This window comes from Hylobates moloch, unplaced genomic scaffold, assembly GCF_009828535.3.
Source record: "Hylobates moloch isolate HMO894 unplaced genomic scaffold, HMol_V3 SCAFFOLD_19, whole genome shotgun sequence".
In the NCBI taxonomy this organism is placed as follows: domain Eukaryota; kingdom Metazoa; phylum Chordata; class Mammalia; order Primates; family Hylobatidae; genus Hylobates; species Hylobates moloch.
The window spans coordinates 70,055,688-70,074,056 of NW_026652294.1; the positions used below are offsets into that span (position 1 = coordinate 70,055,688).

The following is an 18,369-nucleotide window of genomic DNA, read 5'->3' on the forward strand; positions in this document are numbered from 1 at the left end:
AAAAAAAAAAAAAAAAAAAAAAAAAAAGAAAGAAAAAACATAATATTCCCCTGAAACCAGGGCAAAAGTTCTCTCCCATATTTCTTGAGAACGAGGATATAGTCAAATAGTAAACACTATTGTCTGCATCATTTGCATGTTTAATTTCACAACATTATAGGGCAGTTGCTTGCTAAAGTCCCTCAGATTAATCTGTCGAATTATAACAAAACGCATGTCCGTTTAATCTGTTCTCCAGCAGGTGAGAGAAAACAGTCCTGGTTTCTAGCTCTCTCATCTTTTAGCTAACCCAAATCGGTTTTTCTATTATGTGGAGGAGTGGGTGAAATTGCATAACTTCAGCTAATTCTCCATAAATATGACTCCTCTGGCCAAGTTGTTTTGACCGTCATTTTAAGCTTGAGATCCCTGATAAGTACAGATTAAAGCAACACTGTGTGTTGGCTTAAGTGAAGTGTCTTGGATGTCACCACTGATCTGTGTTAAGGCTAAATAGGTACACCTTCTTATGAAAACTAAAGAGGTTAGTGATATTCTGTGCTTGGATAGGCTGGCCACCTGATAGATAAATTGAGGTGGACAAAGTGAGCACTTCTACGTTTAGCTAGAGTTTGTATAAAGTTTGTTGGATTTCTTCTTGAACAGGCTTATTGGGAAATTAAGGAATGACCAATCTATAAAATAAAGTATGGCTACAATAATTCAAACTTGAAAAACTATTACGAAATTATAAACAAGTATCCATGTCATTCATTCAACTTAAAGCTAAAAGGCCCTTTTAAACACCATTTGAACTTTTAATGGTGATCAGTCAGTAGAAATAATGTACTTTAATAAACTGAATGAGATAATGTCTCTGTAGACTCAGTTATTGAAAACAGTCAAACACTTCAGACCGTTTACCGAGGAGTATGACTTTGACTGTAAAGCAGTTGATCTGTATAGTCCTTGCCTTCTGCAAATCACTGTGATGAAATCTGTGATAGCTGACTCTGTTCTAGGAAATGTTATCCATTTTATCAAGATGACGTAGTTTTCCTCGGAACTACCTCACGTCCTGCAATTCATAAATAATTTTGTTGAGAAGTTTTCCATTTGATCTGTTTTTTAGAAGAATAATCCAGAAAACAGCTTGTCTCATGAACTTAGGGATCCTGGAGTCCAGGTACCCCGATTAACTCTGCTACAGGTTCCATCTGGAATCATGAAAAACTGAATTATCAGAAATGGGTCCCTGTATGTCTGAACAAACAATATTATCTTTGTCAAGGATGAAATATAAGTATTAAAACGAATAATATCCACGATGTCAGGAAATGAATTCAAAAATCCACAAAAATTATTTCTGGAGAGTAAAAGAGAGGTGAGAATGGAGTAATGTACTGTTTATTAAATCTACCACTAGCTGCATTTTTTCCTCACAACCAGGATAAACATTTAAAAACTACGATTGTGTGTGCTAGAATATTTTTAAGTCTCTATCATGTTAAGAAGCACCAGGAAAGTGTATATCCCAGAAAGTTTTGTTCTGAAACCCTGGTCATCATGTTTTAGGAAAGTGAATTAAGCTTTGGAGGAAAGGAGATACGAAAGTGCCTCCTGACAATTAAAAAAAAAAAAAAAAAAAAAAAAGGGCTGTCTTTAGTATGACCCAGCCGTTATTTTCAAAGGATTAAATCTGTGAGAAATCATACAATTTATGTATAAGTTGGTACAAAAGCAACTGCTGTTTTGCTGTTGAAAGTAATGACGACCAGGCATGGTGGCTCATGCCTGTAATCCCAGCACTTTGGGAGACCAATATGGGTGGACCCCTGAAGGTCAGGAGTTCGAGATCAGCCTGTCCAGCATGGTGAAACCCTGTCTCTACTAAAAATATAAAATTTAGCCAGGCACAGTGGCTGGCGGCTGTAATCCCGGCTACTTGGGAGGCTGAGACAAGAGGCTCGCTGGAACCCAGGAGGTGGAGGTTGCGGTGAACCGAGATCATGTCCCTGCACTTCAGCCTGGGCAACAGATGAGACTCTGTCTCAAAAAAAAAAAAAAAAAGTTACTATTATTTTTTCTTTTCCTGCAAGGTAATTCCTGCCCATATCAATGGCAAAAGCAACTGCTGTTTTACCGTTGAAAAGTAATGGTGACCGGGTGCGGTGGTTCATGCCTGTAATCCCAGCACATTGGGAGGCCGATACAGGTGGATCACTGAGGGTGGGAGTTCAAGATCACTCAGGAGGGTGAGGCGGGAGAATTGCTTGAACCTGGGAGGTGGAAGTTGCAATGAGCCAAGATGGCACCACTGCCCTCCAGACTGGGCAACAAAGCGGGACTCTGTCTTAAAAAAAAAAAAAAAAAAAGTAATGGCAAAACGTTACTTCTGCACCAACCTAATGCATGTGATATACCCAGTAGGTTCCCAGCAAATGGAAGTCTATGAGCCTTCAACCCCCCAAAACCAGTACTATGGTGGGCTATGATAGCCATTAAAATAAAACTAAATTAAAAATGTTTTGGCCAGGCATGGTGGCTCATGCCTGTAACCCCAATATTTTGGGAGGCTGAGGTGGGCAGGTCATGAAGTCAGGGGTTTGAGACCAGCCTGGCCAATATGTTGAAACCCCGTCTCAACTAAAAATAGAAAAATTAGCCGGGTGTGGTGGCACGCACCTGTAGTCCTGCTACTCAGGAGGCTGAGGCAGAAGAATCACTTGAACCCAGGAGGCAGAGGTTGCAGTGAGCCTAGACTATGCCTTTCACTCCAGCCTGGACAACAGAGCAAGACTCTATCTCAGAAAGAAAAAAAAGAAAAGAAAATGTCTTTTTCCCACTGGGGAAACATTCTTGATTATATTTTGTCTTCATCCAAGTTAATTCCTGAAAAATGACAGCGTGTGCCCATGTAACTGTAATTTGCTCACAAAACCTGTCGTGTATAATTTACAATGGTGTATTGCATAGTATTTTATCTTTATAACAACAAACACTTAAATAGTGTTGGTTATATTAGAGATCAGTGGCTGAAATACACGTTCTTCCTTCCTTTAGTGAATGCACACACATTATTTACCCAGCAGCCTCATAGCCATCATCACTGAGCGATTGAGGGGGCATTAATCTTGTGGTAAACATCAAAACCATCCACTCGTGACTGTTGGGGGATTGGCGGGTTATGTCGCCTTGCTATGTCAGTGAATTCAAGGCTGAGAAAACTTTTTTTCTTGTCAATTTGCTGTCACTTTGTTAAGAATTAGAGATTGTATGTTTCCCAAATTTATAACAGTATGTCAGTCTATTACAACTAAATGAAAATGAGCAACTCTGGGTTGTTTTCATTATGTAAGAAAAAGGTTTTATTACATCGCTTCTGAGTATCGTCTTATCATTGGAAACTTATATCTATTTAATTGGCATGTTGTATATTAAGATGTGACAGCCATGAGTTATCTATAAGGAGATTCTTAATTTCATGTCTTCATAGGAACACAACACAAATTATTCTTCGTCTTATTCAGGAGACCATTGGCTGTCATACTCTAATATTTTGTGAGTTTCTTTTCTGGCTAGGGAGAAACTACCCTGGCATGCTCAACTGTCTTCACATTGCAGGAATTGAGCTATTAGTGGAGGAAACTGATGCAAATCCGTGGGTATCTACAACCCATTCTAGACTGGCTCCCAGGGAACTTCTGGTGCATCTGTAGTGAGGATGCTGAGCTCACATATGTAGACTGAAGCAGACATTTCTTGCCTTCATCCTGAGACAAAGCAGATAAGGAGGCAAATGGCTTACTATACGAGCCCCTTTTGCCAATTCCTGAAGGAAAAGGTGGATCAGTGTTCAACTGACAGATACTTGCTTTGTACTTAGTGCTGTGCTCCATCCAGGGGCAGCTCTATTGGTGAGTGTCCTTCATAGAGGCATACTGTCTGTTTCATGAGTGCCTCAAATACATGACATTGCTTCCCAAGGGAACACATGACTGAAAACATATGCAAACAATCATAAGATTTCAGAAAGCCATCCCTGATAATTCTGCTTCATTCCTCATCTTCAAAATATTACCAACCCTTGTAAAGTTGACATTCAAATTATTCTGAACTTTTTCCACTTCTCCCTATCTCCTCTACTGCTTCCTGATGTAAGTTTATCTTGCCACGGGGCTATCTCAGTACTATCCTAAATAACATGGCTACATCACTTTATTCTTATTTTTTGCTTTTCCCCAATGCATTTTTCATAATGCAGTTAAAAAGGCATTTTTTTAAATGCCAATTTTGTGATAAGCGACATACACTCCCCATACACATGCCCGCAAGCACTGAAGTGCCCACACCCTTGTATCTACCTTCAAAACCTTTCTTTCCTTTCATTTGCTTTTGGAAAAAGATCGCAATCCTTTATGTATGCCCTCAGGTTTTGCCTGAAACCCTTTTTCTAATTTGCTGTGTCTAATCTATTGAAGAAGAAGGTCAAGGTTTTAGAATTTATGTGGATGTTTGACAACTCTTCTATTTAGTTGAAAAAGATAAGGGATTTCATTCATGTAACTTTTGGTAGTGGTTTTGGCCATTTTTTGTTAGTTGTACTTCGATTGGGTTATTTTCCAGATGTCTGAACTCCTGTTGAATAGCTTCTTAATATTTTTGATGTTTCAAAGCATAGTGAATAAATTTCTATCCTGTGTTTGCTTTTATATATGATATTCTTTTGATAGAGAAGCAAGTTCAAAAATTTCGAAAAGAAATAAATCGTAATTGTAAACTTCTTTGGGCAGTTTCATAAATTGGTAGTCCTGTGATTTCAAAGATTTTGAAGAAAAACATACATTGACATACACATACAGAAACACAAACAAACACAAAGCCTGGGCGCAGTGATGCATGCTGGTAATCCCAGCACTGGCAGGCCAGGGTGGAAGGATTACTGGAACCCAGAAGGAGTTTGAGAGCAGCCCTGGGAACATAGCAAAAACTCGTCTCCACAAAAAGAATAAAAGAAAAGATGGGTATGGTGGTGTGTGCCTGTGGTCCTAGCTGCTCCAGAGTTGAGGCAGGAGGTCACTTGAACTCAGGAGTTTGAGACTAGCCTGGGCAACTTAGTGAGACCCATCTCTATGAAAAATAAAAAGAATTTAGCCAGGTATTGTGGCCCATGCCTGTAGTCCCAGCTACTCTGGAGGCTGAGGTGGAAGGATCCCTTCAGCCTGGGAGGTTGACGCTGCAGTGAACTATGATTGCACCATTGCAGTCCAGCCTGGGTGACAGAGCGAGACCCTATCTATAAAAAAAACAAAAAACAAAAAACCTGGTTCCATTTGGTTATTCTCTGGTGTTAAATTCAGGCCGAATTTTGCCATATAAATAGAAAACTATTTGCATTTGTGGGAAATGTTTCCCCATAGATCTGTAATACGTTCTGAGACATATAAGTTATATTCATGTGTTCCTGTAGTTTTCATTTTTTCAGTGAAGCATTTTATATGTGATGTTTGATGTTTTAAGATTTTGATCTTTTCATCTTTCAAGATGCCCTCTAAAGAAAACTGCCATTACCTCTGTTTTCAGAATCAATTTTCTCCTGTCAGATAAAACAAATACCTACCACAGTTTGCCTTTAAAACTATAAAAGCTGTTACTGAATGTGGTAAAATAGTGAAATGCTCTTTTCAGAAAAATTATTTAGACATATCTGAGTTACTTTATTTTGTTCCTCTTGATCCCATTCCCTACATTATTAAAGACTGGAGGGTCACAAGCATTTTCTGTAATGTGTTCTTGTTCCAGGAAGAGAGAACTGTGATGAGCTGAGGGGAAGGTGGTTTGTTTCTAAAATTTTCGAAAGTTTGGCTTTAAAAAATAACATTTGGATTTCTGAAGCTATTCTGAGTCTTAATTATGTTTTATTTGGAAGGAAGATCCTCAGAACGTCTGTCCTCTGTCTTAAATTTTTATCAGACTTTATCGTTTCTCTAAATAAAAATAATAAACGTGCATTATGTTATTAGAATATTGATTTCTCACATTTTCTTTTCATGAGCTTGCACCTTGCTCTTGAGTTGTCACTCAATTTTGTTCATTGTTTGTAATTATGTCTTAATTTTATAGGAATTCACATATTTTTAGAGCTAACTTTTTTCAGGTATTATCATCGTTTGTGTGAAATTGGTAATAACAGTTGGAATGTCATTTAAATAGTCATGGTGTTCAAGAGGGCCTCAAATAAAGTATATATTTAAGAATGTTTGTCAGAATTGGGAAAACAATGCTTGAGTATATCTAGCTATCCAGAAGCTTTTGGAATAAGTCTGTGTATTTCTGATAATATGAATTAATTATAACAGTTTACTTCTATATAATTTAAAATTTTGAAATGATCCCAATCTTACAGAAAAGTAGAAACTACCGTACAAAGAACTTATCATTCCTGAACTGTTAGCGAATTAATTGCCCACATGATGCCTTGCCTGTCATTCCCAAATACTCAGATTTATACAAACAAGGCATTCTCCTACCTAACTACAATGGGACTATGAAGATCAGGAAGTAAACACTGATGCATCATAATCATCTAATTCTTAGATCCACATTCACTTTCGATCACATTTTGCTACTTGTTCTTTCTTGTGTTTCACCAATTATCCCCATTCAAGTTTTTATAATTTTCCACAGAGACTCCAGTTCAGAATTATATTTTGTGCTTGTCAACCTGGAAGAGTTCCTCAGTCTTTCTTTGACATTTCTGACCATGATCGTTTTGAAGATAACAAGGCTGTTATTTAACAAAATGTTCTTGTTTGGGGTTTTGCTGATGTTTACTGGTGGTCTTATTTAGGTTATGACTCTTTTCCAGGAATATTGTGGAAGTGATGTTATATTTTTCTTAGCACAAGAATTTGAATTATCCCATTACTGATGTTATTAACTTTGATTTTTTAATCAAAGTTGTTTCTGCGAGCCTTCTCCAATGTAAAGTTACTAATTTTTCTTTACGTATTTTATTATTATTTTAAAAATAGTTAAAATTTTTAAAATTAAAAACTTCAAAATTGTTTGTCTTTAATGGTATTTTTAGGGCTACTACAGTGCTTAGAATACAGGAAAATCATGTAAATGGGAGCATTATTTTTTAAATTAATATCATTGGCATCAGCAGCAGCATAAGGAGCATCATTTTTGGTTTCTAATTGCATACTGCAAATTTAGGAGATGCTTAAGACTTTCCCTACATTTAATCTCTCACAGAGTGCTTTCTTTATATTTAATGAATTTGTGTAGGGAGTCCCTTTGGTACTATGTAAAGATACTGTTTCTTCTGAAACTTTTAATTTACTCAGTTATTTATATCAGTAAAGACATGGATGCATGTCTTTATTTTATTCAGTGTGTTATAACTTGTTAATATTGTCTTTTTTAATTTTCGTGTTCAAGTTGTCCGATATTTGGTCAATAAGAGCCCCTTTAAGCTGGCTTCTATGTACATTTAGTAAATACCTTTCATTCTTTGAGTATTTTCTTATACAACAGGATAATTCGAGGTGTGTCTCATTCTTTCCTTGTCCCAGTCCTAACTGGAATCAGTGATTTCTCTAAGGAGTTTTCGGAAGGGAAGCTTTCTGAAAGGAAAGCGTTTCCTTTCACTGGAGAATGGTATTTAGAAACCAAGATCTGAATACAAGGTGTGACCATTGCTGTTGGGTATTACTGCTCCCAGCCTCTCTTGGCTCAGCTAGGGAAGATGTGTTTGGTAAGTTTATATAAAGAATGTATGTTTGTGCATGCATACTCATTTACAAGTCATATATATATATATATATATGTATACATATATATTTAAAATGATATGTATAGTATATGTATACAAATGTGTATATATATATAAAACTAGGTGTTCACACCAATACCATTAGTTCCAATCTAACACTACACAATTGATTCTGATTTCTTTTTTTTATAACATTTGCTGGCTTTGAAAATTTATTCATATATACTTACATTTACCAAAATATGGTGAAGAAACCACATTGAATGTTTTCTCTAGGCCCATTTGATTGAGCTTGTTGGTTTGTAACTTTTTACAAAGCTAACAAATAATGGATGCAGGATCCAAACCCAAGTCTCTTTCCATGTTTACTATTTTTGTCTTTGTGCCTCTTTTTCTAAAAAAACAAGAATAAAAAATTATTTTCTAAAAATAATAAAATTTATTTTATGATTTAAATATACATTTCTGTAAAGTGGTTATTTGAATATTCAAAGTAAGGTAAACATTTGGATGGATGTAAAGGGTGAGTATAATGACAGCTGCTTGTTGCTAAATATAAATTGATAGGGAATAATGAGATTTGTGAAAGTGGATGGATATCGGATTGTATCTAAATGAATCCCGAAGAAGCGAATAAATGTGTTTCCCTGATTCCTAAGTATTTAGTTAAATGTTCAGGTATTAGTAGTGTTGCTAGGTAGGAGGAGAAGGTACTTCTTTTTTTCTCAATGAATTTATTTGATTATGAATCACAAAAAGGGTAATCATTTGCTAAGGCCAAACACTAATAACAGTATGCCTTAACTTAATGCAATGTAAAATTGGAGCTACCACATTTAGACAAATGATAATTAAATCTAACTGGGGTTTATGTTCTGCTATGTAGACATTACTTTGTAATTTGTAGGAGAATTGCATACATTGCTTCTAAACAGTTTGTTTTATTCTCTGCCAGGAGTACCTTGCAAACTCCTCAAAATGTGAGGAATATTTCATAAAATGGAGCTTTGCTCTGGAATGCTCTGTGGGTAGCTGGTTGGTATGCTGCATGTTTAGTAGCTGCTAATGAGGCTCTTAGTTTATCAATGTCCAATTTTCTATTCCTGCATGGCACAATTCTTTGAGAAATCTTTTGAGACTCTTGTATCCAGTGACTGCCTTTAAGAGATACCTAAATCTACTCTGAAATAAAAGCTTAGTGATTGATTTATAGCCATATTAAGACAAGCACACTATCTGTATGTAATAACTTGCAAAGAGGAGCTCGGGAAAAAAGTTTTGTATCTTGTTCATAATTACTTTTTTGGGAACAGATCTTATATTTATTATATGTTCCATTTGGAATGTCATGTATTGTCAGGTTTTTTTTTTTCTGCCTTATATAGTTTCTTTCTGACTGGACTAGCATTTGCTTTGTAATTACAAACTATACGATTTTTTCTATTTTATTCATATGCATAACATTTTGATAATGGCCCAAGAGCCCAACTTTGCTAGAAAACATTGATTTAGCTTTTATTTCTTTGCTCTTTATTTTTCTGTTTTCAGTCTCTTATTCAATTCACTTACAGGAAAATTGACTTTGAATAATAATGGTCATGATGTCAACACAGTACAAATTATACCCTCCTGCCATCTGGAATGGTGAAAATAAAAGCTTTATTTACACTGTTTCCTTTAAGAAAAGAATGTTTTTTCCTCTTCTTCAAGAACTGTATTCTGGAAAGAAAATGGTGGTTCTTGTTTGTAGCCTGATACTGTGATTCATTTTGAAATATAATGACTTGAAAACTCATTGTTCGACAAAGTCACAAATACACCATGAGAATCCTCTGCCTTCCAGCCTCTGAGACACTGGTCCGTCTCCCTGTCCAGACAAAGCTTTGGAGTAGTCATGATTAGTCCCATAAACAGAAGAGGGACCTTGTGGCCCAAAGTCATAGGGTAGATATGTTAGGTCTACTTATATCTGCTTTTCTGGTCTCTGTACTGACTTTTGGTGCCTGCTCATGGCAGAAGGCCTGCCATTCACAGCCCTTCCTAGGTAATTAAATAGAAATTACAGAAGGGCTAAAGGTATAGGCACAATACTACATCTCAGCTCTCTAGGAAAATTACTTGACATTTATCAGCCTTTTCACACTCTTCCATTTCTCATCTACCTTGTACTGGCTAACAGACATGGCAGAATTCTGTCTCTTCTAGAACCAATCCTGAGGGAATGAGAAGCCTATAGCATATGTATATACACACACACACATATACACATATATATATATACGTATATGTGTGTGTATATCTGTATATATATGTGTGCGTGTATATGTGTGTGTATATGTGTATATATATGTGGATTTTTAAAATGTGGATCTATTTTTAAAGTATTATTACATCCCATGGAACTTGCGTATCTAGTGCATGCTATTTAAAAAAATAAAAGTAAAGGATGACCAAGTATTCAGACTTTTTTGTTGTCCCATTCATCATGAGTTGACTCTGATTAAGAGTTTCATCACTACATGATGAAGATTTATTTGAAGAATAGCAATTTGTGTAGAGGAAACATGACACAATAAAAAGATACCAAATCTAGAGCTGACTTTCTTTAATTTTTTTTTTTTTTACTACATGTAGGATATGAAACAAATAACAATATTACTGAGTCTTTGTTTTATAGCAACAAAAAATGATAATGATACCGTCCTTATTTACCTCAAGGAACGCTAATAAGGTTCAAATATTTGTATTTTAGAGATACTGGGCATTATAGTGCTTTGTAGTACATAAAATTTTAAATTTGTCTAATATGATCTTCTTACTAAATTCCATTCTGTTAAAGGTGGGATTTAGTAAGAGCATCATATTAGACAAATGTCATTGAGAGATTTTCCCTCTCCAGAGCTGAACAATTAATGGAGCTACTGGAACTAGCCACAGAGGTTTCTTGATTTATATATCATTTTCCCCAAACAGTTATTTTCAGAATGTTAAGAAACTTTTGAGATGAAAAAACAAAACTCTGACTTCTTGGCATCATCTTTTTAAAAACTATTTTCTTTAAGAAGGCCATATAGGCTTCTTAACATGACCTACTCCCCAAGATGAGGAATACTTAATTCCCCTTCCCTGAATAACTGAAAGAAAAGTGCCTGCCATGATTTAGGGAAAAACAGTTGGTTCCAGTGTTTTCAGTTGTTCACAACAACCTTCGACATCCCAAATATTTAGAGCTATTTTTAAAATTTATTTTTAGGAACAAATCATCTGACAATATGAATTTTATTTATTTGTACTGTTGATTAATCAAAGAGCCTAAAATCTTGTTCAAAGGGAAAAGAGGGCATTTATTAGCTTCACAGTGGTTACTTGGCACAGACACTACCCTTTAAATTTAGTTGCATGTCTAGATAATCCCTGTTTTTTATGATTTGCTTAGAATATTTTCTCATTTGCAGTTTATTGCTGCACTTCTTGTTTTATCAAGCCTTAGAGTCACATGCCTCTGATACCTTTAGATCTATTGCTGGAGCTTGGAATAAAGCAAGTACATATATGCTAGTATTTTACTAGATGCCAGACACTAGTGTCAGGCAGCACTAGGCACATTTAATGCATTCTCTAATTCAATCCTCCTGTGTATGTGCTTGGTACTATTGTTACTTTCAAAGAAGCTAATTATCCTGCAGATACAATTAAATCACAACAATATAGAGATTATCTAGATACTTCATACCCAGTGCCTGGCCCAGTCCAGCACAAAGGAAGCCTTCAATAAATATTTGTAGAATGAATGATGCCATCTATTGACTATCCAGTAGGTTTTTAGAACTAATAGTTCAAACTATCTTCTTGTTTCAATATATAGTGTAATTTTCATAAATATCTTGTTTTAAAGTATCTATTTGGCCAACTTATTTGACCACCTTAAGACCAATATGTATTTAAATTTTCCAAGAAAGTTTGTACTTTTTCTTAAGTATAAAAATCCGCTGACTTTCTGCTGCATAGAACACTACTGATTCTCTGACAGGTGAAAAAGTCCATATATACTCTAGGACTGTCATTTTAAAAATATGCTGCATATTACTAGTCTCTCATTTTTCTTATGTTAATGAAAACTTTCCTCACTCAGTCTTTCCACCCTTCATAGAAAAGAAATCACTCTTGTTCTGTGAGAGTATATGAATGACTCAAACCGTAAGATATCCAGTGACTCAGAAATCTTTATTCCTGTCAGTGAAGGAAGACACACAGTGTTTGCCTCAACAAAAAACTGAGTGGTTCACTCCTGGGCTTTTTCAGCCATTAGTTTCAACACCAAGAATTCCATCGTTATTCTATAGATAGAATAACGGTAGAATATAGATATGTGTTCTTTTGTGTTCTTTTCAGTTTCATTGTGTTTGTACATGTGGTTTTGTCATGTGGTCATACTTTCGACACGTAGGAACTTCCAACCAATGTATGAGGGAAAGTCTCCTGTAAAATGAAGAAAGCAAGGACTAAATTGTGTGCTTCTCACATAGCAACTGTGATAAATTAAGGAAGGAAAGCCTAAATTGCATATTCTCAATGGAAGGAAAATCACTTGCTGACAAAACTAAAGATTGTGAAAATAAAGTCACTAACAGCCATTTTTGTAAGTCTCTAAGTCTAATACTCCTTATGACACTTAAATAATGAGACTATGAGATAGCTTTGTCTCTTAACAGACTGATACTCAAGGAGGTCAAATGTGTAGTCACAAACAGTTGAAGAATGACTGTTTCAGTGAATGGCATTGAGGAATGGTATTTCAATGAATGACATTCCAGGAGGAATTGAGAGATACCTCATGAGTGAGTGCTGAAAAAGCAATTGTCAAAGCATCATAAAAATGTCTAATTGTGAGTATTTGTTGAACATTGGGAAGGTTACAAAGGAAATAACAAATAGCTCCTGCCCTCCTGTGAGCTTGTAAGAGTTCACACTTACATACTAACTATTATTACGGTTTATTGATAACACTAGTTGGGGACTTTTAAAGAGGAGCCACTCTGAACTGTTTGAAACTTAGAAAAGTAATTCCAGGTGATGAATGCTTCATGATAACAGCTGCTTGTGTTTTCATCCATATTGTGTTTTTGTTTCATTGTACTGCCATTACTGCCAAAACGTCTGTATTGTCAATGATATCTAAGTGTTCAGGTATACTTGCCAAATTTTTAAATACTGCGCTTGAAGAAGCATACCATTGATGTAATGGACATGCTTTTTCTTCATAAACATATTTGTGTTAATCTTAAGAATTGGGATTTTTCCAAATACCATGGCAAACAGTTCTTTACTGAAGACTTCATTAAATCAGTTGGGGTCAGAGTCAAAGGACTAGTCTGGTTGAATTCACGCAGCAAGAGCCCTAGCAAGATTAGGCAAGAAGAGCTACTTAGGACCACCTTGGAAGGGGCCTGTAGCCTTAGCAGGCAATTTAGATTTTCCTGGCTTCCTTTCAAAGAAGAGATTCAGTGTTTGTGAAACTGGAGTGAAAGTAAGAGCATCAATAATATTGTTTATGCATGAACAATGAAAACAGTTTAACTGAGCAAATTATGTAAAACCTGTTACTTGATCATTCACATATATGTAAGGCATGACTACCTACAAAACAGCATCAGACTATTTTCCTCATGGATTTATTCCTTTCAAGTCCTGGGTAGGTCAGGGTTGTTAATAAGTTCTACAACAATGGGAAGTTAACTCTGGAAAATGCTCACATTCATTTTTCTCTTTCCTTAATTGAACTGAAAGTTTTGTATCAGCATATTTCATTAAGATACCAACAGATTCAAAGAATGTGCTATATTTCCAGGTCTATTATAGCTGCCATTCCAAACAAAATATGTATGACTCTATGATTCACTAAGCACAAGTATGTAGTAATCTGCCCTTTAATGGCCTCTCAAAATGACAGACCAAATGGCTTTGTGAAGGTCAAGTCTGATTTAAATTGTTGATGAATTAGTAGCTAATTCTGCATGATTGAATATTAATATGGAACAGTGATAAGTAAGGCACTTTAAAGCTTAATGAGCACATTAATGAATAGGACAAAATGTTTTTCTTTTCACCTCATGTAAAAGTTTAAAGCTACTAGCATATTGATAATTTGTTAATTTTTGCTAGCTGCTTTCCTGTGAAAGTTTGTGTGGTTAAGGTATTAAGGATATTGATTTGATTCCCAAGTTCCTGGTACCACACATTTGAGGAGCTGTCAAAATTGATGTTATCAAATGGCAGTTTTATATAAATCACTAATAAATGTAGAGGGTGAAGAAAAAAGCAATTAACATCTTCTAAACTACACCCACGGAGATAAGCATTCCAATTAGAAATTTCATTATTTCTACAGTTTGTTTTATGTTGAATACTGAGTTTTATTGCCAAATACCTGACAGTCAGATTGGAAACAAGCCACAACTGTCAACGTGTAATGGCTCTGGCTATTTGAATCTGTTACATTGTGATGTTTCTCATGAAAATTTAATGAAGAAAGTGCGCTCAAAGAGATCCTGTGCAAACGAGGGATGGATAGAATTTAATTACCCTTATTAAAAATAAGAAAGGAATGCTCTTTACATTCTCTGTCCCATTAGGATGCAAGAAAGATTATCTTTGTTGTGCACTCGTGTATATGAAAAGGGGGCTCTGGAGTGTTCTTTATGAGCCAGGAAGGAAAAGAAAGGTCGTGAAAATGTATTAGACTGCTTTTCAGGAGGGTACAAGTCAATTTTGTCGGCTATCCCCAAGGTGAGGACTATATTTCTTAGAAACCGTTATTAAATCTAGATTTCTTTGGTAAGAGCCTTTAGTAAGTGGCTCAACAATCTTAAGCCTTTGGCACTTGCCACTGATCAGCACTGAATATTGGCTCAGTTCTTCCGAGAGATGAACTTGTAGAAGAAAAGTAATGACTAGCAGAGCAATATTTATGCAGGCAAATGTAACTAGTACTTAAACACCATGGGAGAGATACAGTGTCCTAGGACATACAGAAACCACTCAGGAATCGCAAGGTGATTTTTGATTAACCTAAGTTGGTTGCTTTAAAAATGGAACATAACAACCACAAAATCTAAGAGCTTTTTCAGAAACTCATTTTTATGAAGGCAGTATAGTTGGTGTTGGAGCACTTGAGATAAATTACTTTTATCCTTTGAAGCACTTTGTGTCAATAGCTGCCAAGTGAGATATTTAATAATATAATGTGCGTGGTATAGCAGCTACTGATCTTTCTGCTCTTTTTTCCCCCAACAACATCAGAACTATGTTGTAATGTAAATGTATTGGCAAAACCTTTAAAGACATAAAGAACAGCCTGATGAAATTCATGTGGAATAGATTATTAAAACCAGCATAGCCTAATTTGCATCCCACTATTAGTTTTTAAGTTTCTTTTGGAGCCTTGAAAAATCATCTTGAAATTCAATTTTTAACTACTGTTTCTGGCAGTTATGTACTGTAGACCTCCGCTTGGCTGAGGATGTGTAAACATTCACAAAAACAATGTATTACTTCTTCCACAAATGAGCCACATCTTTCAACTTCAGTGAAGTTTAGCTCATTGCAGTTAATTATTTTTATAAGTGTCTTTAGTACCTGGCCCTAACTACCTGGTCTGATAGGAAGGTATTATGTCATGAATCAGGTGTCAAATCAAACTTGTCTCAGCTTCTTTTGGTCTTTCACAGACTGTGCTAGTAAAAGATAGAAACTTTCTGTCCTGCCCAGCGCGAGAGCCAGAGTCTACGCTTTTCCTTAATAGTCCATCAATTTTATCTTACAATAATTGCATCTGTTGTTCAGTGAAATTTCTCTTTCTTGGGAGCTTTAATCTTTGGTAGCATCTTACATTCTTTCACCATTCACATTCAGAATCTCTCTGGTCCTTAACTATTTAACTGGTTGCCTCTCTACCAGAAGTTCTGCATAGTAGGATGTATATTTTTTTTTAAACAGTCACTGATATGTATTCATACTTAGGCTTAGGAATCACTGGAGTTTCTCTTACAATCTGGAAACCCAGGCTAGCATGATGGCAAGGGAGCAGAATACAGATGAGACATGGAGGAACTCCTAGTGTGGAGGGATAAACTCGTGAGTTAATAAGTACAAGACAGTGGATTTGAGTAGCCGCTGCTATGGTAGCTCTGAGGAGGAAAGAATGAAATATGTTTGAGAGAATTTGGAAAAGATTTACAAAGAAGGTGACTTTGGCTGTGTGGCTTCCTAGAGGCATGGAGTACCCAGCAGACATGATTTGTCTGGGAAGTGGTGAGAATTTCAATGTGGGCAGAAGAAAAATTTCCTCTGAGAGAGGTGATCCCTAAGAGGCTGAGAAAAATGAGACCTGATTGAAAAGGACTTTGCTAGTGAGGTTTAGGAGACTGAGTTTACCCCTCTGCTCTAGAGGGAGAGAGTTGGAGAACACACGCTGTTGACTGACAACACGGTGGAAGCATCAAAATGGAGCTTCTTCATTAGAAATTGTAACATAACCTCGGTATGATTCACCATCAACTGTGGATTCATGGATTATACTGGAGCTTGTAGGAGGCACCCAAGGAGAAGCGATATGCCAGATCTGATGATATCTAATGTTTTGCTCGCTGCTGTTTATGCTTTCGGGTAATTTTAGAATTGGTGGCTTATGAAAATGTATCAGTGGCCGTGAGGGGGTATTGATTAAATCAATGCCAGGCTCAATTGGAATTAAAAATATTTCATGATCACGAGTTAATGGGTGCAGCAAACCAACACGGCACATGTGTACATATGTAACAAATCTGCACGTTGTACATATGTACCCTAGAACTTAAAGTATAATAAAAAAAATTCATGATCTTCAAACAAATGGCCGTGTTCTAATTTGGATAATTGCCACCAATCTAACTAAAATTCTTTCAATGCTTAGATAGAACACACCTTTCTAATCCTGGCTAGAAGAGCTGGCGATGTCAGTTATCAGTGTGGAGCATGATTGTGGGATTTAAGTGATTTTAATTTCTCAAGAGCTGGGATCTGGAACAGTTTCAGTGTGGGGAGCAATAAGAGAATTTTGCATGAGTTGGAGATTCAAAATTTAGGAATTTCAACTTTTTAATTACTGAAAATGATGCAGGTCTTTGGGATGGAAGAAAGCATTCTCCTATCCCTGTAAGGAACATGTGCTTTTGTGCCATTAATAAGGAGTTGCCTTTGCTCTTCTTTTGCAAAGCATCCTCAGACAATTTTCTGGTTAATTGAAACTCTTACAAAGTAATCAATTTGGGTTGAACCTTATGCTTGTGTGGGAAAACCTAGAGTTATAACAAAAACATACCAGCTTTGAAACAGATAGTGTGACCTAGCTTCTGCTTGTTCCCCAAGTACTCTCCAAGCTGGCACTGCTGGCTTCCATGCTTGTCTCTCAGCAAAACCTTTCCTACCTCAACACCTACATTTGTGACATTCCCGAATCTTTCTAAAATCTCCTTCTCCCCTTTTTGTGACTTGGCCGATTGTGTTCTTTCCTAAATGCCAACTTTAAATCAGAGCTTCCTCTGGGTACTCACTGACCTCAAGCACAAACCCTATAATTATTTCTCAGTCTTTGCTCTTGGAAAACTCACTGCATCCCCTCATCATAGTTGGCCCCGTCTGAGCTCTGTGTTAGTCTGTTGGCCTCTTACATAGACTGTTTACTCTTCTGATCAGTAACAGCGTTGTGACTGTGTTCTGATTTATTAGTGCCTGGTTTGTGTTAGATTCTCAACAAGCACTGAATAAGGTAAAGAGAGATTTCTGGGGAATCTCTTGAATTTGGAGCATCTGACTTATTAACTGAATGTTTCTATCACCTTTTGTCTTGCAGAAGATCAAATTCCCAGGGGCTTCCCTACCATTGACATGGGCCCACAGTTGAAGGTGGTTGAGCGTACTCGCACGGCCACCATGCTTTGTGCAGCCAGTGGTAATCCGGATCCAGAAATCACTTGGTTTAAAGATTTCTTACCCGTGGACACAAGCAACAACAATGGTCGTATTAAGCAGTTACGATCAGGTAGGGTCTTGTTACTGTTTTTACTAACTCCTAGATAATTTTTTTTTAATTTTTCTCTCTCTTTATTTTTAATTTTAATTTATTTTTTATTTCTAGGTACTGATTTTTCTCCCTCTTCTCTTTCTCTGTTACTTAATGGGTGGTCCATGTTTGTGATGTCATAGCCTGTTTCAGAGTCTGTCTTTCTCCTTTTCTCTGTGTGTTTTGCAGCTTCTGTTTAATCCACATTGCTCACTGCTGTGACTGTATTTTTGATAATTTTTTAATTTACTGCTTTTTCGCAGTATTTGATGGATCCATTTTCTCCTCTTTCTTTCTTCTTTCTCTGTTTTCTTTGGAAACAAATTTATTTCAACATTGGACTTCATTCAGAACTTGCAAGGAGTTCCAATGGTTGTATCCATTAAAAACTAAAATGTTCATATTAAACCCTAAAATGATTCAATTTTATTAAAGTGTGTTTTCTGCTATCTTTTCTCCATTTGAACTCATCAAAGTACCAAAGTTTAGTAAGTCTGGGCACATCCGCTTT

The 18,369-nt window shown here is 36.2% G+C and overlaps 1 protein-coding gene across 17 annotated transcripts in view; it reads left to right on the top strand.

Moving 5' to 3' along the window:
• PTPRD (protein tyrosine phosphatase receptor type D) overlaps positions 1 to 18,369 on the top strand; it is a 2,332,625-nt gene that overhangs the window by 2,102,544 nt on the left and 211,712 nt on the right. For all 17 annotated transcript variants that reach the window (XM_058431780.1, XM_058431782.1, XM_058431784.1 and 14 more), the window contains one exon: positions 17,649 to 17,837. In XM_058431780.1, the coding sequence (XP_058287763.1) occupies positions 17,649 to 17,837 (189 nt within the window). The remainder of the gene's footprint in view (positions 1 to 17,648; positions 17,838 to 18,369) is intronic.